At 41.0% G+C, this 23,824-nt stretch overlaps 1 protein-coding gene across 2 annotated transcripts in view; it reads right to left on the bottom strand.

Moving 5' to 3' along the window:
• The window catches only part of MTOR (mechanistic target of rapamycin kinase), a 167,926-nt gene that overhangs the window by 31,798 nt on the left and 112,304 nt on the right, over nt 1-23,824 (bottom strand). For both annotated transcript variants that reach the window (XM_037828532.1, XM_037828533.1), the window contains 8 exons: nt 22,049-22,124; nt 13,344-13,483; nt 8,489-8,589; nt 6,588-6,703; nt 5,278-5,355; nt 4,956-5,063; nt 1,450-1,575; nt 1,202-1,333 (listed from right to left, as the gene is read on the bottom strand). In XM_037828532.1, the coding sequence (XP_037684460.1) occupies nt 1,202-1,333; nt 1,450-1,575; nt 4,956-5,063; nt 5,278-5,355; nt 6,588-6,703; nt 8,489-8,589; nt 13,344-13,483; nt 22,049-22,124 (877 nt within the window). The remainder of the gene's footprint in view (nt 1-1,201; nt 1,334-1,449; nt 1,576-4,955; nt 5,064-5,277; nt 5,356-6,587; nt 6,704-8,488; nt 8,590-13,343; nt 13,484-22,048; nt 22,125-23,824) is intronic.

Here is a 23,824-nt window from a genome sequence, read left to right as displayed (position 1 = left end):
AGCCATTCCTTGGTTAAGATATTACCCAAAAGGCTCCTTCTGCCTGCCTTCAGCAAGACATCCAGAGACTTGGAGGCTATGCATAGGAAGGAAACCAGACTATATTTAGATCCATTGCTTTCTGTTTTAATCATTTGCCTGGAGGAAGATCAGGCATTGAACTAGAACTGCTCTGGCCTATGAGACTAAACAAAACAAAACAAAACACAAAAAACAAAACCCCACACCACAATAAAAAGTGCACATTTGGAAAAGCAAAGTCGTGTCTTAAGTACTGAAGTAAACCCAAGCCAAAGACCAAGTATCTGGGAGGAGGCTGTTGGTCCACCCTGGGTGGCATTCAGTGTCATTCTGAGTCAACCACTTACAAAGTAAGTCAATTTCTAGACCTAGCCTAGAGATCTCCCACGTATGTTTTTAGCACAGACATAACTGATATTTTACCAGCTTTCCCCATAATCACAGCTCCAGTGGTTGGCTGTATTTTTTTTCCCATATCAATTACCACTGTGGGGACCACAATAGGGAGAGAAGGATAGATGACTCCCTCCTCCTTTAGGTAAAGGATGCTGGGGAAGCCAAAGAAGGTGCTGGCTTTTCCTCTAGGGTCTACCTTTGTTAAGTCATCATTACCCAGAGAGATTGTTTAAAAATAAACAAATAATAAAACCAGGAGACACATCCATTTTCCAAAGATGCATCTTTAAGTGAAGTAAGAGGAATTCTGCACTGGCTTCAATTGAATTTCCTACTGTTTCAGCATTATTATACCTTGGGTGTTCTTGCTTTTGAATTCCAATTAGTCGATAGGAAAGGAGACTAGAAGTCCGAAGAAACCAAACTGGCAAGTTCTAGCCTGTGTTTTCGCAAATATGGTATTTTAGTACCAAACATCTCAACTGCTCTTAGGGAGAAGAAATTGTGCCTTCTTTATGTCCCAGCACATTCTGGATGCTTATAATACATATAACCTTGATTATACCCACTGTTTGGACCAATGGTCTATGCACATCTCCTCAAATATGATTCACTTTTGAAATCAGGCCAAATAGCTTAATAATAGGAACAAACTCTGTGACACTGTAATTGCAGGTTAAGTAGTTTAGACATCGCTTCCTTTCTGGCTGGTAAGGAGAGTGTGAGAAACAGGTGAGGTGAGCACTGCAGAGAATATGCCTATTTCTGGGATGGACTCACAGACCTTGCGGGCGCTCTTCCACATGTTTTTCATGTATGCGTAGGTCACCTGAGGGTGAACTGTTGGCAGAGGATGGTCAAGTTGCCGAGATGGATCAACTCCCAGGAGCAACACTAACGTTTTATGAGCAAGAGCCTTAAAAGCAAGAGAGGTCAGGTTTTAAACAGGCCCGGAACAGGAGCTCACTGTCCACCCCCACCCCCCACCCCCACTGTCAGCCCTCCGTCCACTTGGGGGTCAGGGTTACTCACCAGTCTGCCACTCTTGCCACAAAGGCTTGCATACTTGAGCCAGGTTCTCATGTCTTCATGAGGGCTGACCACAAGGGATCGCACCATGAGGATTTTCTGCCAGTCCTCCACAATGCGCTGGCATCCCTGGAACAGTCAGAAACCAGAATTAGCATAGTCCTCGGCCATATTAACCCCAAAAAGCAACAGCAAAATCCACCCTGGAACACAAAGGAGATTCATTTTGACTTTCTCAAGTGAAGGACACTGTGAATGAAATAACACTTACGCACTTCCCAACAATTAGAGAAGCAGTAGAGCATGGATTCTGGAGCTAGAATCCTGGCTCTGTCACTTACTATCTGTTTACTCTGGGCAACTTACATATGAGTCTCTGTGACTCATATGTAAAATGGGATAAACTCAGTACCAACTTCACAGGGCTATTGTGAAGAAGAAAAGAATTAACTTATTTAAATTTCTTTTGTGGATTGTGAATAATGTGTTTTGTTTTTCTTTATAAAGTGTTTTTTAACTTCAGTTTTTGTTTCATGCTCTCTGTGAAGCTTGCTATCACTGGCAAAGAAACTAATTCAAAATGTATCATTCAAAATTCAACAAACTAATCAAAGGTAAAATAAATTTAAATATTAAATTGTCAAATGATGTTTTTAAGTTGATAATATTTATACTTCTGAAGTTATTAAAGCCTAAACCTGTGCTGAACTTCTGGGATGCCATCAAAGTTTGTCTTGCTTAGATTCTATTCCTCTTTGGTTTTTGTCTCAGATCAAAACTGCCTAAAGGGACTCGCTGCCCTCCCCCCTACGTGGGACCCGACTCCCAGGGGTTGTAAATCTCCCTGGCAATGCAGAGTATGACTTCCCGGGGATGAATGTGGACCCGGCATTGTGGGACTGAGAGTATCTTGCTTGACCAAAAGGGGGATGCAAAATGAGACGAAATAGCTTCAGTGGCTGAGAGATTTCAAATGGGAGTCGAGAGAGGTCATTCTGGTGGACATTCTTATGCACTATATAGATAACACATCTTATGTTTTAGAGGTATTGGGAATAGCTAGAAGTAAATACCTGAAACTACCAAACTCCAACCCAATGGTCTGGACTCCTGAAGACAATTATATAATAATGTAGATTACAAGGGGTGACAGTGTGATTGTGAAGACCTTGTGGATCACACCCCCTTTATCTAGTGTATGGATGAGTAGAAACATGGGGATAAAAACTAAATGACAAATAGGGTGGGATGGGGGGGTGGTTTGGGTGTTCTTTTTTTCACTTCTTTTTTTTATTCTTGTTCTGGTTCTTTCTGATGTAAGGAAAATGTTCAGAGACAGATTGTGATGATGAACGCATAACTATGTTATCATACTGTGGACAGTGGATTGTATACCATGGATGATTGTATGGTGTGTGAATGTATTTCAATAAAACTGAATTTAATAAAAAAAAAAAATCATATATTAAAAAAAAAAAACAAAAAACAAAACTGCCTAAAGGGGAAGTGCCTCATTAATTCACACATAAATTCTTTTTAATTAAAATAAGAGTGAATTAATTGTTATCAAAGGGGCTAAGCTGATTTTATACAGAAAGACTTTGCTAAGAGTTAAATGAACCTCTCCTTTTCCACCCGTGCTAATAAGAAATCAGACTTAGTCTACGGTGTCAGAGATGAACCGCTAGGCAAGGTGGGTTTCTGAAATCTATCATTTCATCAGTCAATTCCATGAAGCCAAATGAGTGGTTCTCCAAGGAGATAACTTTAAAAGTCTAGCAACAACGTCTCAAGGCTTTGAAACATGATAGGATGCACTCTCAGCCTGAACAGAGAACCCAAGACAAGAGGAGACTCAATGTAAGGAAGGCTGACCCCTTGCACTGCCCCACATGAGACAATGGTTAGGGATTTTAACTTGACTTTATCACAAAATGGCAGTTTTCCAGTATAAGCCATTTGAGTGTTTTCACAATAAGCCATCCTCTAGAGCCAAATTTCTACCACAAAGTAAAGCTTCTTTTTCAGGCCTCAGACCATATGCTACCATCCCACGATGTGTGACATCAATGATTTGGAAAGTTAGAAAAACGGAAAAAAGTACATTGAGAGATTGTTTTGGTTACTTCTCACTAACTGCTAGTTTTCCCAGTCATAGAAATAATTTGGCCCCTTCAACCCAAAAAGCATATTGCTGTCTCAAGACAGGAAAGTCATGAAAGTTTAAGGAGATGATGGTGTTCTGGACAGAGTAAAGTCAGACATGTGTCTCCCCTCCCCAAGACTCATTGACTCCACCCTTTTTCCAAGTTTATATTTGGATAAAATCTCACTTTTTATAACATCAGAAGATATACCAGATCTCTGATTTGGAAATTCTTTTATCCCATTACAGGCACTTATAAAAACAGGGTGTGTTCAAGACAAGTGGGGAAATGCATGCTTTCTGGAATTACTTTCTGGTGCCCAATAGACAATTTTCCATCAAAACATTCACTGGGCATTTCTACTAATAAAACACGTAGAAGAACTGTATGTGCCCATTTCAGAGCCATAAACGATTTGCCCATGGCTCCTTCCTTTCCAGTGGAATGTGCCCTGAGCGTCCCAGACAGGAATGCAGCCTGGAGTCAAAAGGTTTCGTCACAGCCTACTGAGAAGCCCTGAGAGCACCAACCTTGATTGGTCTGGAGGGAGAATTTGGAATTAGGTGTGGATCTGGCCAAAATGGAAGGGATTGGAGTTGAGGGGTTGACTATCACAAGCAGGGACATAAGTGGTTCCTGGAGCAGTAAAGACTTTCTCTCTTTTGCTGATGAACTCCCCCTCTTACCTATTCAAGGAATGGGAGACCTGTCCTTTCCAAGAACACTTAAGACTGCTGACTCCAGGATCTGAAACTGACAGCTTCTCATGCTAAATTATCAGAATGTTGCAAGGAAAATACAGAAGGGAGACCTGGAAAGGTTTTTTCTACAAGGGAAGACCTCAATGGAAAAAGTCTCAAAAGAGATGACAGGATGACTGTGACCTGAGGAATGGTAAAAGGCAGGAAGTGGTAAATGAGAACATCTGACAACCCCACTGAAAGAGCTGGATGAGCTGGCCAGCAGGTGTATTTAGAGCAGGGCTTCTCAGCCTGGCCTCCATACTGGAATCACCTAGGGAGCCTGAAAAGAGATTTTTCCTTAGTTGATCTGTAGAGTGGCCTGAGCATCATGACTTAAAAGCTCTCCAGGTGACTCTGTTGTACAGCTGAAGGTGAGAGCCACTGATTTTGAGGTTAGGATTCCCAACTGGCTGTTCCTAAGTGTCACTTATGAAAAACATGTTCTTTTATTCCTAGAGAAGGGTAAGAGGAGGCTGGGAAATTGGCCAGTTTATCACCACTAAAGGCTGAAGTGAAAAGCCTTTTAGTGTTTTACTTTAAATGCAAACCGAGCATCTGTGGGGAGGCAGGAAGAGAACGTTGAGTGGGAGCAGGAGAGGGGAGGGGAGGGGAAGCTCACCTGCAGTCTCTCCCACCAGATCTGGCGGATGATCTCCCGGCGCTCTGGGACGAGTTTGTACTGGATAACCTCCTCCAGCTCGGAGAGCATGTGGCAAGAAACCATGGCCTAATGGAAGCAAATCGCATTCCAACTTAATCACTGCATGAAGAATCCAAAAGACAGGATTAATTTAAAATCTTTCCTTTTGGTGCCAGGTTATCTGCTGACCAGAGAAAAACAGGTATGTTTCCAGCAGCCTGTGAGTCCTCAGTAGCCCACTCTGTAAAAAGAACTGAAATAGGTCTCTAAAAGGACAATGTGCAGAATATTTGACACTTACCCCATATGCCCGACTGTAGCTCTCTCCTGCCATAGCAGTTAACTCAGCATCCAGCAGGTCTCTGGCTTTGTCGATGCACTAGAAGAGAAATCAAGAGCCCCTAGAAAACTGAGTTCTGGATTTGGGAGCTCAAGGCAGTGCTGTCATTTTAGCGCTTCCCAACCAGCTGCAGAAGTTATGTGTCTCACTTAAATTCCAGTGATGAAGAGAAAAATTCACCAAGAAGGGAAGAACCCTTTTACCCTCAGGGGTAAAAGGCTAGGGAAGAGTATTATTCAATTTCTCATCAAAGACAGAAAATATATACTTGGCATGCAAAAGCTTAAAATCTGTCTAAGAGAACATCCAAAATCCTGGGTGGCAAGAGAGGGGAAGTTATGCTTAGAAATGAAACCACTGTGTTCTTGCACCTGGAGAGGACAATTCAGGAATCCACCCTCTTTCTACTTTTCCTTGCTGGGCATGTTTGTGAAAAGAGACTGCAAAAACTCAAATTGTCCCAGCTGGTTGTCTCTGGCTTCTATGCATCCTTTGTCCTCTTGAGAGAAAGCCTCTAAAATAGGCCACATCACGCCCAATCTGCTCTATGTAGATGGGTGCATTTGTGCTTCTGACACAAGTGGCCAGGCCTCGGGTCCCTTCATGTAAATCACGAGCCCTGTGTATGGCCACATGACTGTGTCATTAAGTAAAAACCCCTCACCCAGAGCTTTTCCTTTCTTGAATGTTTAAGGTTAATTACTGAGTCCCCATCCCTTAAGTGCTCCTATCATTTACTTATGTACAACTCGTCCAGGACAGTCTGGTGCCTGACAGGGTGGATGTGATTACTCCATTAATTCATTCTGCAAGTCCGCATAGGATTGTCAAATAAAGCACTAGCTTCCCTGGAAAGTAATCAACGTATGACACACCTCCACAGCCAAGAGAACCTTGTGATTGATTTCTGCTACAGAGTGGGGACTAGTCTCTGAATCCTCCTTTGGTGAAGCCACCAGATTCTCTCTACTACAAGGAATGCTAAGGCTAAAAAGGATGCCATCTTGACCCAAGAAGCTAATTCCAAAAGCAACCTAAATGGAAATTTCCAGAACACATCTGCCCCTCTCAGAACAGAAAGCAGCCTCAGCTGAAGTGCTGACAGTCTTCTTAGTGTCATATGCCAAAGCCATTCTAGTGAACTTATGAAGCCAAATAACCAACAGGACTGAAGAAAACTATTTACCCAGGAACTATGTTCTTAGGAGCCAATGGGCCATGTATAGTAACCCTTCCTTTGCTAGAGGATCTGGGTACATGTCAATTTTCACCTGTTGTGCCAATGAGAAGAGGTCCTGATGTAGCGCCAGCACAGCTCTATAAAATGCTCCATCGTGGGTGTCCCGAGGGATCATACAAGTGTACTCTTCCATGCTGTCCCACTGACCTACATGCAGACATAGGCAGAAACAAATTAGGGTGGTCAGCTGCCAGGCTATAGGCAGTATCTCAAATAGGCCTTGTCACTGTTACTTTCATTAAGCTTGGAGTTCAAACAAGACAAATCAGAGTGTGAAGTTATCAAAATCCTGCAGAGACCCTCTATACACTGTGGGAATTCATTAAGTCAATTTAACAAAGCCACATCAGTCTTCCAAACACAGGACTCCATAGCTGCACCTGGGAGCATCACAAAAGATGACAGGAATTGCATGAATGCAAAGCCTGGTCATCAAGTGGGTTTAATGCAGCATCTCATTAACCTAGAGAACTAGCTCAGGTTTCTCTAGGTGAGATGAAATAGCTTTCTTCCCTACTAGTGAAACATCTCATAATTCAATGGTACATTGGGAAATTACATTTTCCTCTAAACAACTGAAAATGGCCATTATATAGAAAGGAGACAGGATTAGACAAATATCTTGCCTGTTTCACTGTGGCAATTCCTTTGCCTCAGGAGAGAGGAGATAAATATTTTAAGGAGCACTGTTATAAGAGAAAGATGGGCTGGGTCACAGCACAGTGGTCTCTGTGTCATGTTAGACTGGGGAAATGGTTGCATCCAGGAAGAGATATTCACTTTCCCTGGTGGGGTGAGCATGTATCAAATGCCAGGATTACCAAGACCATCTGCAAAAAAATACCAGCTTCATTAGCTACAAACTGCAGGGCTGTCAAATCTGCAAGGCATTTTCCTGCCTTTTGCTCCAGAACATCGGCTCATCAATTCTCTAAGCCTCTGGGCGAAAGCAAATAGCAAAAAAAAATGACTCCTCAGGAAGCAATTTGTTCTGTAAAATGTTTTGGATCATGAAAGGGGAGAATATAAGCTCTGTGACTCTAATGGGCTGGAGCGGAGGTGAAAGGCTATGCACTCCTCCTCTGGACTCCACAGGCGAAGCTTTTCACCTGGGACAGGCTAGGTATGCTTTTTCCTTTTATCAAGAACATCTCTGGAATACAGATTGCACATCCTCATCAGCTGGGACCTGGCATCAAAAATTCACATGTCTGTGGGGATTAAAACAAAATCTCTGCTTTAAAACAATGAGGGAGTGGGAGTGAGGTGGGGAGGGTTTGGGCAACAGGTTGGTGAATAGAAAAAACAAAACTGTCATATGTTCATAATGGTTGAGGAAGGTATAGGGTAAGTGGGAGTTCATACTATTCTCTTTTCTTTTTCATATGTTGGAAAAGCACTATAATAAAATTTACGAATAAAAGGAGACAGCTGTCTTCTCCCTTTCCTCCTGTTTGGAATGGTGCGTGGAGCTCTAGCAACCATACTGGAGCATGAAGAGGATCTGCAAATAGAGGCTCGATGCTAAGGATGGCAAAACAAAAGTACGGAAAACGGCAATGACAATAGAGCCAGAAGACCCATCTGAGACTGCCTGCCTCTGGATTTCATTAACAAGGGAGAAAAAAAAAAAACCTAGGAACTTATTTAAGCCAAACAAAAACAAACTGCACTAAATCTCAATTTCAATGCTCACTCACTGCTCTGCTTTGCCTCCCTGAATAGTCATTTTTACCCATGTCTAACAACTTAGTCCAACTCATCAGGTGGAGAAGACAGATGGGGGCTGGAGAAGTATGTGGATATAGACTGTTTTTAAACTTCTGTGGAGCTAACATCTCTACCTGCAGCCTCAGTGCCTTCCTCTTGGGTTGTGTGCCCTCAGTCTCACTCTCCCCATCTGAACTGGGGTGCCTGTGAGGGAAGCCTTACCCAAACCCCATGCAGCAGCAGCTGCCATCCGGGCCATCTTGGCTTGGGTCTCATCATTAACCAGGGTCCACTTTTCACAGCACTGCTGGTGGAGCTGCCCCCTGAAGAAAAAGAATTACGCAGCCTGGTTAACCGAAATCACCTCCATAACCTGCCAGTCTTCCCCTCCAGTCCTTGGGTCAGCTGGTGGCTACAAAGAAACTGGCATGATAGGGGCATGTCTAGAACTGGGAGTCTTTAAATTAAAAAAAGCACATTCTACTGGGTCTTATAATAACAGATGTGAAAGGGCTATTTACTGTTTCTATGGCCTGGTGCTTAAAATTTGTTTGAGTTAGTTTATCTAAGATAGAGACCGTATCTAAATCTATGTGATGTGAAGTGTCCTGAACATCTGGCCCCCTTCATAAATATCAAATAACTTCTCTCCTGTGCCAATGAACTCAGGGCTGTTACCCTTTGGAAGGCTTAAAGAGAAAGCAATCTGAAGAGACACATCTGGATATTCATTTGGACTTAAAGCTATAAGGAGAACTGGCTCTTAACAGTATTATACAAATGATTTCAGACTGAAATGAAACCTAAATGAGACCAATCTGCACAGAAGGAAGGTCCTATCGTAATCATATCTACCAGAATTTCGCACAATTACCAAGAACATGGGTAAGGACTATGAAACAATGAGATATGAATTGTGCTTTTAATAGACTCTAACACACAAAAAGCAGAAGCTCTCTCAAGGATGGACTTCCTACTGACTGTTAAAAACTGTTAACCTCCCATGTTCCACTTCTGAATAAAAGGAAATAAAAGTCTACTACTCTGCAAATCTGAGCCCTGCTTTCAAGTGAGCTTGAAGAATCAGTAAGGAGAGTCCTTAATCTTTCTTGCTTTTTGAAAGAGATGCTGTAGGATGTTTTAACTTGGCATTAGGAATGGATTCAAGAGAAAAGGCACAAGTTCCAAGTGTCTCAGCTCAGAAGCCTTGTGGCAAATGAGGTGCAATGCACTATATGGTAACACAGATGGGAAAATAAAGATGCTGAAATTACTCAGTGCTGAAGGGATCTAGACTAAGCTCACTGAGAAACTGACACCTGGACTGCACAGTATAATTATTCGGCATCATGGAAGGGTGGACATCAACTTCACTGTCCCTCTAGCACATGTCCCTCAAGAGAGCCAGGGCACAGGCACTTGGCTCGATATAGAGTCAAGGGACAGGCAAACCAAGGAACCAAAAAGGAGCAGCAAGAGGAAGAGTGACTGGGAGGCCATAACAGCTAAGCACTTGGTGAAAGTCAGTAAGAGAAGCAGGATGAACCTCAATGTTGGTTTCCTGACACCGAAACCTGGGAACCTTTGCTACTGGGTTCCGCTATGGATTAGTTTAGAGCAGTGGTTCTCAACCCACAGTGTCCCTCCGAAGCTACTGGGGAGGCTGTTCAAACAGACTGCTGGGCCCCACCCCCAGTGTTTCTGATTTAGTGGGTCTGGGGTGGGGCCTGAGAATGTGCATTTTTAATAAGTTTCTTGGTGACGCCAATGTTGCTGGTCCAGGGACCACAGTTTGAAGGCCACTGGCTTAGAGCATGGAATAGCTTCTCTGGGAAGCATACTTTTTGTTGCCTCCAGAAGTCCAGCCCGGATGAAGGAGAGATGGCTACATCATCTCTGAAGTGGTCCTTCCAGCCCCAGAATTCAAATTTTCAAAGCTGGTGGCCACAGGTAATTTGGTCTCCCTCTATTCTTTTGCCAGGAATACCAGTTTCTGCACCATGGGCCTGGGGATTTAGCTTTTCACCTAGATGCAGGGAGAAAGTTCAGTGACTCAACAGCATGAACTGTTACCTCAGGAGGTAGTGCCGTGACCAATGCAGGAACAGCGAGCGTCACGGCAAGGCGAGCCCCTGACAGTAAACACAGGCCTGTCGCCTTCTAGATGGGCTATGAGAGTAGCCAACAGGCCCAGTCAGTCTGCATGGAGGCACACAGGCAGGGTCCCTCTCTCCCACAAATATTTGTTACAAAAAATATTGCAGAGTCAGTCCTAACCCTCAAAAGGGGAGATGGGGGTGAAAAACAAATAAAAAATATGAAACTGTTTGTGGGGCAAAAACTAGGATAAATTTTCTGACAACTCTCAGTGCACACCAGGAAAGACTTCTTTTTTCCACCTACTGTAGCAGCAAGAAGTCTAGGAAGTGTTCTTCCATTTGGAACACCTCAAGTGGTTGGCTGCCTGTGATCTCATTCCGGAGGAATGTGGTCTTAAAGACCAGGAGGCGGAGTCAGGAAAAGTGTGGGGAGGGAATTTTTTCGGGTTCGCCTTGGCTGAGGGGTGGCTGTGTGTGCCATGGAGCTGGGGCCCAGCTCTTGTAGTTAGTTTACTGGAGGCAGATGAGCATGGGGAAAGGGAAAGGGTCTTAGCTTACTGGTGACCCTAAATCATTCTGGATGCCACCTCTGGGGAACACTTGCATGTTCAGGATACATGCTCAAAGCAAAAATAATTTAGAAATTGCACTCTAAATAGAAATGAATGAATAAATCAGATCAGAAATCTGTATATGATCAGGAAAAGGATTCTGCTTCTTTCATCTCTTTTCAAAACCTCTTTTAGTCTCCTGCATTCTTAAATCCCTTGGTCAGCATCACTAGCCACTTATCCTTTATAGATAATTATAAAACTGGAAAGAATCCAAGAGGTCAGTGGTAAACTGCACTGAGGATGGCACAGTTGGGAGATGTAGATTATTCTCTCTTGGGAGACCTCAGGCAGTTATTTCAACTTCTATGAGCCTCAGTTCCCTCACTTGTAACACAAGGGGATTGGACAAACTCACATCTCAAGTCTTCTTATACATCTAGGCTGTCCCTCTTCCACCCATTCAAGTGTTATGCAAAAAAAGCAAAGTGCATTAACTATCTTTAATGATATGCCTGCACAAATGTAGGTTATCCCTGGAGGTATATACAAGAACCTGGCAATGGTGTCTGGAAATACGGGTGGCTGGGATTCAAGGAGACTTGGTTTTCATAGTTCTGTCACCGTTTTGTAACTGTTGAATTTTGTACCATGTGTGAATAACCTTTTAAAAAAGCAATGCTTTATAAATTAAAAAAAAATGAATATAAGGATATAGATTAAAAAAAAAAAAAAAAAAAGCCTTCGGGGGTAGAGGTTCCACATGCAGATACAAATGCCAGCGCACAGTCCTGAGGAATTCTGCTTCCACTAGAAGGTTCTCAGGTGGCCTCGTTTCAAGGGAACCTTAAGCTTTGGATTGAGCTGGCCTCTGAGAAGCTCTGGGTGTTCCAGCCAGAACTGTAATTCCCTTCATTTTCACACTGAATCAATCTTCAAATTCTGTCAATTCTACTCCCTAAACATTTCTGGATCTAGACACATTTCTCCACCCCCCACTGCCATCACCCTCCACTTTTGTCACCATCATCAGTCCCCTTGGATGGCCTCTGTGCTGACTTGCCATCTCCTCTCTGTTCTCTCTGTAATCTACTCTTCTATTTTCTCCTATTATTGTTTTCCTTGTAAAAAATGGAAACCCCATCATCCTGGCCCTCCAAATATTTCAATGGTCTCCTTGGTGCCCTTAGGTTTAAGACCAAACTCCCAAAATGGTCTATAAGCCCTTTATGATCTGACTGCTGACTACCTCTTCCATCTTACCTTTTACCTCTTACCACATCACACCTGACCCCCTGGCCATATTGAACTTTCAAAAACCCCGAACACACTGTGCTGGCTTCCCCTCACTGTTCAGATCCAAGTTAGACATCACTTCCTTCAGGAAGGCTTCTATAACCTTCCACGCCTGGATTAGGACCTTCTCTATTTCCCATAGCCCCTGTGCTTCCCCTGTATAACTGTCTTCACACAGTTCTTTACAACTGCTTTGTTGTCTGTCCTGTAAACTCTGTATGTCTTGTTCACTGCTGTGTCCTCAGGACTGGCACAGACACTGACAGTGAATACTTGCTTGATAACTACTGGCTGAATAAATGAATAAGGGGACCTTCAGTATCATATCTAAAAGAAAGTCAGGATACTCTGCAAGTGTGTGGAGGTAAGGACTGGTATGGCATTTTGTTTGAACTATTTTTTAAAAAAACTGCACTTGATGCTGGGAAACAGAATGGGGACCATTTTTGCTTCATCACCCCCCAACAACCCTTCTTTGTCATCTTCTTCCAGGAAGAAATACAAGATCACCCTGGTCCTGGCTGGGTTACTGTCCCTCCCTGGGCTTCCAGGGCAGTCTGCTCATATGGCATGGACTGTCACGCTTTAATAACTAGCTGTTCATGTGCTTTCCCATCAACTACATGGCGGAGGCTGTGAGGGTAGACATGTTTTAATTTTTTTTAAATCTCTAGAGCCTGACATGGGCTGGGCACAGAGTAAGTATTCAATATCAATAAAGATGAAAGCTGAAGAAGGCAGGCATTTGTTTCTCTTTCCTAAGACTTTATCAAGAGCTAACAAAAAAATCAATGTTGCAGAGAAAGAATATGAAATCTTCACCAGGTCAAGGTCAAGAGAAGCAAAGCAGATGGAAGGAGTAGTGTAGATCCCAGGAACACACCCAGCTCCTGCTAGCATTATAAATCCTCTAGCTTTACAAAGTTAAAAAAAAAAAGCCTTGCTATTTTATTTAGTTGCTGAATCAGGACAGAGATCACCAAAGTGATACACAATTCCTTGGAAAACACTAAATGAAACAAAAACTCTGCTTCAGTGAGAATTCTGTGTAGGGGAAGGCCTTTCAGATTCAAAGATTAAAGAGAATAAGTATCTAATAGTTCACTCAGATCATCATCACCGAAAGCTCACCATTCCCCCAAGGCCTCAAGGCAGCGCATGCGGCCCAGCATCAGCTCCGGGTCATCCTTGTTGGTGTCCATCTTCTTATCATAGGCGACAAGAGCATCCTCCCACTCATGCAGTTTCTCATACCAGGTAGCCTGGATCTCCTGTCAAGTGGAAAAGAAAGAGGACTGCTGTGAGGCACAGAGAAGAAAGTGGTGACATTGTGTAATACCACACACTCTCTCTCCTAAGGTGTTGTACTATATGTGTGACACTTCACCCATCTAAGTATGTCTTGGCTTTGATTGAAAAGAACTTCAGAATATCTGGAGATATGTTGTTTGGTGAAGGCAGAACTGCCGGTCCTTTGGCACAAGGATAGAACAATTCTGGGACAATGTGACAGCAGATGTCTGCCCATGCACCTCCCTCCTTGCTTCCTGCCCAGACACATGGGTCACCAGAATACCAGAATGTGGGGAGACAAGGACAGGGGAAATCCTTTGGGAAGATCAGGAAGCCTGGATTGAAGCTCCTGCAATGATGCTAACCGCTGGAATGCTGACATTGAGCCACATGGCAGAGATGGGAGCTGCTTTTCTGACTGGGCCAGAAAGACCAAGCAACAGCTGCATAAGTTGCTGCAGGAAAACAACTTGCTTTTTAAAAGCTCTTGATTCTCTGTATTTATTAATGCACTTTTAATCTTAAGGCAATAATAATTTAAAATACAATATAACACTACCACTTAAAATTCTTTGGAAAACCCCTTTCCTCTTCCTTTCTTAGTCTCACATTCAATGTTCTATCCTGCTCCACCCTTGACAGCTTTACCAGGGTCAGGTGCCAAAGGATGGATTCCATTATCCTGGGCAGATGGAGTGCCATGCTGAAATTCAGTGTTGTCCATGTGAATAAGAGGTGCTACAGTCCTGAAGTTGCAGGCTATTGCTCTCTAAATGATCAGGAGACTGTTTTATGTGTTTTCTCTGTCTGCCCTCCATCTGTCTTCCACCTCAGCTTGTTTTCTGGGCTTCTTCATCACCAGCTCAGTAACTGACAATTTCTCTACCAGGCCTGGATAGTGGCTCTTCAGGGATTTCTTGAACAATATGATTCTGCAGTGGAATATATATGCTATTTTGCAGGGTCCGTGTTAGTTTCCCCTATTACCCTCCTCCCCTTTCTAAATAAAACCGATCTTTGAGTAGTACATACACTAACAGCTATACTGCTAAGCTATCTGAAAGAACCTTTCCTTCTTAAACCTCTGTAAGGAGGTCATTTTACATTGTTAACTTGTATCCATTTCCTCTAGTTTGTTTTCCACAGCGCCATTCCCCTCCACTGCCCCTGCACTAATTCTGCTGCCACTATAGCCCTTTCCCCCCAATGTACAGTGGAGTCTGCCAAAATGGGCATATCTGGTTCCATGGAAGGCAAAAAAAATCTAAGCTGCATTTTCCAAGGCTGTTTAGAATAATGTCTCTCTGTTATGCCTAAATATGAAAGGCAAAAATCAGTGACTGTAAAGATGACTTAAAATCAAAAACTCTTAAATTAAAAAGCAAAACTGGTAAATTTCCCATTTTGAATTTCTATACTGGGTGGAAGAGAGAAAAGGGCTAGTGTATGGCATACGCTCAGTACGACCAGGCAGAAAGTAGAGGGAACAGGTCAAGTAGGGGGCAGGATATTTTGAATTGCAATAGGTGGCAGAAAGTATAAGGTTTAAGCAATGAATCACGAAATTCTAATGAGATTGCAGTTATATAAACTGTGCTGAGAAAGCGAAGGCCCTGCCAAGAAAAGCAAACTATTGTCAAGCTTAATAGGATTCAGCTGCCTAAATATAACAGAAAATCCTTCATGGGTTTAGCAATAATCCTAGAGCTAAGGGCCACCTTTAGAACCTGGTGACTGAGGGGCTTTCATTTGCGGTTGGCATTCTGAACCACTGGAGTATAAACTATGTGTGGCAGAACACCTGTACACCAGATGCCGTAGAGTCCTTGTTTCAGGCAGCACTTACTGGGGTCTAAGCCTAAGGACATCAAAGGAGAGTAACTTTTTTGTCTAGGAGGAGTACATCATATGCCCTCTTACCTACTTTCTGCAAACAAGGATTGTGGCAATAATGGTTAAGATATAGATTTTTCTATCTTGTCATCACCTGGAGAGAAATTTTCTTACTCTAGTTACAGATAATATGTATTTTATCTGTAAAAAATACAGATAAAATTCCCACAAATAATTCCCATAAAAGTTTCAATTCAATTCATTAACCCTCGTGTAAGGCAAACTGCTAAGCAATCAAACAAAAGCCTGAGAAGTATTCACATTTTCTTTACTCTTAATGCCCTGGACTCTTGATTGAGGCAAGTAAGACGTGACTAATACAAGGTTCCACATCAAACGTATGAACCCAGGACTTCTTGACCTTCAAGAAATTCAATGCTAAGTTGATTAAGTAGATGTTTTATATATATGGTTAGGAACTTACCAAAGTACCCTCCCCAGGCTGCAAAGAGTAATGGAAACATTTTAATATTGGTAGGGCAAAGAAGGCAGGAGAGCAGAAGCTATGTAGGCAATAATGAAATGGAAAGATCCATCAACAGCATATATAAATTATAGCATATTTTTTCCAGAGAATTAGCCATGGCGTCTTCCTAAGTCTATACTGAGTGTTAATGTTGTGCCAGACACAATGCTAGCTGCCCCAGATGATGCAAAGATAACACAGATAAGGGTTAAAAGCCAGACTGCCTGGGTTCAAGACTTGGTTCTTCCATTTATTCACTTTGTGAGCTTGGGCAAGGTTCTTAACCTACTGTGGCTGTAGTTTCCTCATCAGGAAAATGAACTAACAATAAGATCTACTTCCCAGGATTGTTGTGAAGACTGAATTAGATGAAGTATGTAAAGCACTTAGCAAAGTGCTAGGCACATGCTAAAAGCTTGAATAAAGATCAGTTACTACTATTTATTAGAGTCTGCCCTCACAATCTATGTTCAGTTTGAATATAGCCCACATAGCCATTCTCTTCTTCATTCTTAAGATATATGTAAGTCAGATACCTGGTACCCAATATGGTGGTGAAAGATGCTCCAATATACTGTCCCCCCAACCCAGAATCTTTGAACAACTAGCAAAAACTGGCATTGACATCTTACTCAAAACTCCAGGAAAGAGTTAAAGTGTTGCAGTAACTGGGTCGGTGCCAAATCAAGAAAACCAACATAAAAAAACGGTTGGAGAAGCATGAGGCCCCTTTGTTGGTCCTGACTCTGACCCCTCTTCAGGGTGAGTGGAGCCAGCCAGAGCTCCCGTTGTGGGTCCCCGACCCTGTTTGGAGTGAGAATTGTAAACCCTATGTGCATAAGTGGGTGACTGAATGTTGGTAACATCTATTAGGAGGCAGCTTGAAACACTAAACTGGGACACTAGTCTCTAGCTCATCCTCCTAGAATTTGCCCTGCCGGCAGAAGCAGCTGGAGGAAAGCTAAAGAGTGTAGGAAACAATTAAATCAAAGTGGCCTGGGCCAAAGGATTACCTGTTTTAAGACATATAGTAGAACACCCAGAAGGAGGTGGGGGTTTATTTAACAGGGAGTAAAGGGGCAACTGAATTCCTATATTCTTGGAATTCCTAAGGCCACCAGCAGGCACAAGCCCAAGACAAGACAAGGACTCAGAAAAGACAGAGAGGACTTCACACTTTCGTCTCAGGCTGATATTCTTGTTAGAAGGGCTAAATGTTGAGTGGTGTATTTTGCATTGTTTTATTTGTTTTTGTTAGTCCTGGAACTCAAGGAAATCTCTGTCATAGCACTAACTGGATACAAACTTAAAGAATAGATAACCCAGGGACTAAATCCCAGAGTTATCACTTAAAAAATATATTAAAATGTACAGTGTGTGACAAAAGAGTTCAAGACAAACAAAAGAAACAGAAAATGATGTCCCACCCAAAGGAACAAGATAAAAATCCAGAAATCATCAATGAAAAATACAAGAACTTGGACATACTAGACGAACACTTTAAAAAAAATGATCCTCAACAGGCTCAAGGAAATTAAAGGAAAACACAGAGAAAGAACTAAAGGACATCAGGATAACAATGCATGAACAACATGAGAATTTCAATAAAGAGAAACTTTAAAAAGGAATCAAACAGAAATACTGGAGGTGAAGATCACAATCACTGATATGAAAAATTCCTGAGGGGGTTTCATTAGCAGATTGGAACTGCAAGAAGAACGAACAGTGAACTCAAAGGCAAGACACGGAAATGATTCAGGCTGAGAAACAGAAAAAAAAAAAAGGAAAAAAGTGAACAGAGCCTAAGAGACCCATGGGACACCATCAAGAGTCCCAATATACACAACTAGCACTAACAGATATAGATAGAACACTTCACCCACAGCAGCAGAATACACATTCTTCTTAAGTACACACGGATTATTCTCCAGGATAGACCATATGTTAGGTCACAAAACAAGTTTAAAATAAATTTAAAAATACTGAAATCATACCACATATCTTCTCTGACCACAACTGGATGAAGTTAGAAATTAATAACAGAGGGAGAAATGGAATATTCCAAATATGTGTAAATTAAACAATGCACGCTTAAACAATCAATGGATCAAAGAAAAAAACCAAAAGGGAAATTAGGAAATATCTTGAGGCGAATGAAAACAAAAACACAACATACCAAAACTTCTGGGATGTAGCAAAGGCAGTGCTGAGAAGGACATTTATAGCTTCAATGCCTACATTAAAAAAGAAAGGTCTCACATCAGAGACCTAACTTCATTACTATAGGAACTAGGAAAAGAAGAGCAAGCTAAACCCAAAGTGAGCAGAAGGAAGGATATAACAAAGATTAGAGAGGAGATAAATGAAATAGAGAACTAAAAAAATAGAATAAAAAATTCAAAGATTTTTTTAAAGGATCAATAAAATCGACAAAAAGACTGACAGAAAAAAAGTGAGAAGATGCAAATAACTAAAATCACAAACTAAAGGGGGGACATTACTATAGATACCACAGAAATCAAAAGCATTATAAGAAAATATGAAGACTAACTGTTTGCCAACAGATTGGATAACTTAGATGCCAACTCAAGAAGAAACAGAAGACCTCGACAGACAAATAACAAGTAAAGAGATTGAATACATCATCAAAAATCTCCCCCAAAAAGAAAAGCCCAGGACCAGATGGCTTCCTGGTGAATTTTACCAAACATCCAAGAAGAATTAACACCAATTCCTGCTTAAAATCTTCCATAAAAATCAAAGACAAAGGAACACTTCAAAACTCATTCTATGTGGCCAACCTCTCCTAAAAACTAAAGCCAGATAAAGGTGCCATGAGAAAATTATTAGAGCAATATCCCTTATGAATATAGATGCAAAAATCCTTAACAAAATACCAGCAAACTGAATCCAACATCACGTTAAAAGAATTATACAACACAATTAAGTGAGATTTATCCTAGGTATGCAAGGATGGTTCAACAAAAGAAAATCAATTAATGTAGTACATTGCATTAATAGAACAGAGAGGAAAAAAACACATGATCATCTCAATTGACACAGAAAAGGCATCTGACAAAATTCAGCACCCCTTCTTTACAAAAACACTTAGAAAACTAGGTACAGAAGGAAACTTCCTCAACATGACAAAGGGCATAGATGAAAACCCACAGCTAACATCATACTCAATGGTGAAAGACCAAAAGCTTCCTTTCTCAGATCAAGAACAAGACAAGGCTGCCACTGTCACCACTGTTACTCAACATTGTAATGGAAGTTCTAGCCAGAGCAATTAGGCAAGAAAAACAAATAAAAGGCATCCAAATAGGAAACGAAGTAAAGCTTTCCCTCTATGCAGATGACATGATCCTATATATAGAAAATCCTGAAAAATACATAAGAAAGATACACAAGCTAAAAAACAAATTCAACAACGTACTTAGTTGGCGGGGTACAAGACCTATATACAGAAAACAGAAGTATTTTCTGTGTATTAAATGAACAATCTGAAGAGGAAATCAAAGAAAAAAATTCCATTTACAATAGCAACTTAATAAATCACATATATAGGAATAACTCTAGCGAAGGATGTAAAGGACTCGTACCTGGAAAACTACAAAATATTGCTGAAAGAAATCAAAGAGGACCTAAATAAATGGAAGGACACTCCATGTTCATGGATTGGAAGGCTAAATATTGTTAATATATCATTTCCACCTAAAGTGATTTACAGATTCAACACACTTGATCAAAATTCCAACAGTCTTTGCAGAAATGGAAAAGCCAATTACAAAATTTATACAAAAGGATGAGGGGCCCCAAATAGCAAAAAGCATCCTGAAAAAGAAAAGCAATGTTGGAGGACTCACAATTTGCAATTTTTAAACATATTACAAAGCTATAGTAATCAAAACAGTGTAGTACTGGAGCAAGGACAGATATAGACCAATGGAATTTAACAGAGAGTTCAGAAATAAACCCACACATCTATAGTCAATTGATTTTTTTATTGGCAATGAAAACCTTTTTATTTTTTCCAAATTCAGATATCTAAGTTTGCACGTTTTGCAAATATTGCTTCAAAGCAACACGTCTATACACAGTACCTTCTGTTCTAATAATGCATAAACATAGGTATGTATCCACAGTGCAATGTTGGCTCATCAAGGGTCCACCTTGCATACACATATTACTCAAAGAAAAAAAATGATTAGTAAAACCAGAACTGTATATGTCATGGTAAGTTACTGTTCACAGTATCATCATATAGTTATGCATTCATCACCACAATCGATTTTTGAAAATTTTTATTATACCAAAGAATAAAAAATATGAATAAAAATAAAAGTAAAAAGAACAATCAAAACATCCCATCACCCCTATTATTCATTTAATTTTTGTTCCCATTTTTCTACTCATTTGTCCATACACTGGATAAAGGGAGTGTCAGCCACAAGGTTTTCACAATCACACAGTTACACCATGTAAGCTATATAGTTATGCAAACGTCTTCAAGAATCAACAGCCAATTGATTTTTGACAACAGTGCCAAGTCCACGCAATGGAGAAAGACTAGCCTCTTCAAAGAATGGTGCTGGGAAAACTGGATATCCACATGCAAAAGAGCGAAGTTGGACCCCTACCTCATAACATACACAAAAATTAACACAAAAATGGATCAAAGACCTAAATATAAGAACCAAAACTATAAAACTCCTAGAAGAAAACAAAGGGAAGCTTCTTTAAGACCTTGTGTTAGGCAATGGTTTTTTAGGCATGTAGAGCACGAATAACAAAAGATCAAATAGATAAACGGGACTTTATCAAAATTAAAAACTCTCCTGTATCAAAGAACTTCATCATGAAAGTAAAAAGACAACCTATAGAATGGGGGAAAATCTTTGGAAAGCACGTATCTGGTAAAGGTTTACTATCCAGAATATATAAAGAAATCCTACAATTCCAAAACAAAAAGACACACAACTCCATTTAAAAATGGCAAAAGACCTGGACAGACATTTCTTCAAAGAAGAAACACAAATAGTCCATAAGAGAATGAAAAGACGGCTTAGCATCATTAGTCATTAAGGAAATGCAAATCAAAATCAGGAGATACCATTTCACCCACACTAGAATGGCTAATATTAGGAAAACAAAACAAAACAAAACAAAGAAAAAAGAAAATAATTTTTGGAGAGGATGTAGAGAAACAGAACACTCATTCTTTGACGGTGGGAATGTAAAATGACGCAGTGCTGTGGAAAACAGTTTGGTGGCTCCTCAGAAAGTTAAGTATAGAATTACCCAAAAGAAGTGAAAGAAGGGACTCAAACAGATACTTACACCCTGATGGTCACAGTGACCATTATTCGTAATTGTCAAAAGATGGAAGGAACCCAAGCTTCTATCAACAGATTAATGGATGAAATATGGTAAATACATACAATGGAGTATTATTCAACCATAAAAAGAAGTGAAGTTCTAAAACATATGACAACATGGAAGAACCTTGAAGACCTCATGTTGAGTGAAATAAGCCAGACACAAAAGAACAAATATCATACGACCTCACTGATATGAAATAACTAGAATATGCAAATTAAGAGACAGAACGAAGATTACACAGAATCAGGCGCTGGGGTAGGGGTAGGGAAGTGAAGTTAATACTTAATTAATACAGAGTTTCTGGGGTGACAAATATTTTGGTCATAGATGGTGGTGATGGTAGCACAATATTGTGAATTATATATAACACCACTGAATTATATATTTGATTGTGGTTAAAAGGGGACATTCTGGGTTGTATATATGTTATCAGAATTAAACTTTAAAAAGCCAAAGAATTGTACAACACAAAGAATGAACCCTAATGTAAACTATGGATTATAGATAATAGTACAATTATAATCTTGTTTCATCAACTGTACCAAAGGTATGACACTAATAAAATGTGTTAAAAGGAAAAGTGTGTGTGTGAGGGGGATATACAGGAAGTCTGTAATTGTACACGATTTTTCAGTCTACCTATCACTTCTCTAATATTAAAAAAAAAAAAAGAAAGAAAAAAAGAGAGAGAGAGAGGGAAAGAATGATACAGGTAATCAGAGTCAGACTGTGAGTGAATAGTGAAAAACCAGAAAAGAAAAATAACTTTTTAACTTTTCTAAGCGAACAAGGCACTTACCAGCTCTCCAAAGTGCTTCATTGCATATTCTAACACTCCGGCAGCTGCCTCTGGCTGCTGCAGCTTATTATTAATGCTGGAAAAACAAAAGGAAGAGGTAGTTACACTCAACCTGTCTGTGGGTCGGAGGAAGGGGATCATTTGTGGGCAGATGGCTCCTAGGACATTGGTGACAATGTCTTACAGATGCAGAGTAAGTATTAATATTTAATGCTTGAATGATTTCATCTGGGAAAGGTTTTTGATTCCCTATCTCTAATTTTTGGGGGGGTGGGGGCAGAGGCAATAAAACAAATGCTAATATTTGGTAGACAGGAAGCCTTGCTTGCTCTGGGCCCTTCCGCAAGCAGCACATAGTGGTTTCCTCTCAGATCCAGTAAGTCAGGGAGCACGTGTATTTTTAAAAAATTAGAAACCCTGGATCCAAAATCATCTGCTGTAGCGTACCACCATATGAGGTCCCTCCAAACTTTTAACTCTTACTTCTTGTCAGCTACCTACAGTAATAAGAATAACCAAAACAAATAAAACATCTTCTGACCCTGTGAGTGACCCAGAAGAGGCACCGAGGCTGGGTCACCCATGTCAGCATCAGGGAACCTGGGCCTGTGGCTGTGCAACCATCGTGACTGCTCCCCTGACAGAGCCCATTTCCTTTGTCTTCAAACTCAGAAACTTCCTCAGACCCTCCTCGAGGACCACCCCTCCATCAGCATGGGGCTGTGAGGGGCGCCATCTACAGGTATTTGGACTGGTCTCTCTGGTGTAGATACTTTTTGCTAACACCACACTGCCTTGCTGGGTATCTGTAGGCTGTATACGGCCAGCAGGGCTGGAGGTTTGGACCTGGAATGGGGCAATGAAGCAGAGCCCTGGAAAGCCTGGTGCCTAGGACTGGTTAATTGGAAATTGCTAAGAGCTCCAGAAAGTAGGAGGGCATGGGCCTTAGACTCTTCTTTCAATGGGAGTAAATCGTATTGAACCCCAATACTAACCATAAGCCTAAGTTATGGGAGGAAGAAAAAGAGGGAGGGAGGAGCAGGTTGGAGAAAGCCATATGAAAACAAGGATTATATCTGTTTCTTGATAGGGAGCAAGAGAAGACACACCAACATGGGAGTCTAGATTGGTTTAAACAGCAAGGATTCAGTTTATTGCCTCAAGTACAAACTGTCTACTTGACTAGAATTAACTTCTAAGTGGTTTTGGGAAATTCCAGGATTTTGGTTCAATGTGGTAAAATGGCAAGGGAATGCTGTTATAAATATTATTTTTAAAAATTCAATTTCCATCACATTTCTTCCAATAAAACTGAGACAGAACTGCTCACAAATCTGATGAACTAGAGAAGTTAACATCTGTAAAAGTAATAATCTAATGCCTCAAGTTTACAAGGCATATTTCAAACAATCTTTCTAACCGATTACTTCTTTGGTGTCACGCCTCCCTGAGTGAGCAGGAGGAGAAAGGAATTATCAGCCCTAAGACCCAGGGAAAGGTAGGGGGACACGTGCAGTGACTTTCCCAAAGCCGCACAACGAATCTGCACAGTGCACATGTTATCTGAAGCAACCTTATGTCTCTTCTTTGTTGAGGGGAGGAAGCGAGTGAGGCGGCTCTGGATTTGGAGTCAAAAGATGAGAGTTTAAAACTCTGGAGGTCTGATTCTGCCACCTATGAGTTGTGTGATCATTAGCAAGTCACCTATTTTGAGTTTTAAATTCCTCATCTATAACTGGGGATAATACTACCTCCCTCACAAGGTTCTAAAGGGAA

This window comes from Choloepus didactylus, chromosome 2 (genome assembly GCF_015220235.1).
Source record: "Choloepus didactylus isolate mChoDid1 chromosome 2, mChoDid1.pri, whole genome shotgun sequence".
NCBI lineage: Eukaryota > Metazoa > Chordata > Mammalia > Pilosa > Megalonychidae > Choloepus > Choloepus didactylus.
The sequence above is the reverse complement of the archived record's forward strand: the minus strand, read 5'-3'. Positions and strand labels throughout refer to the sequence as shown.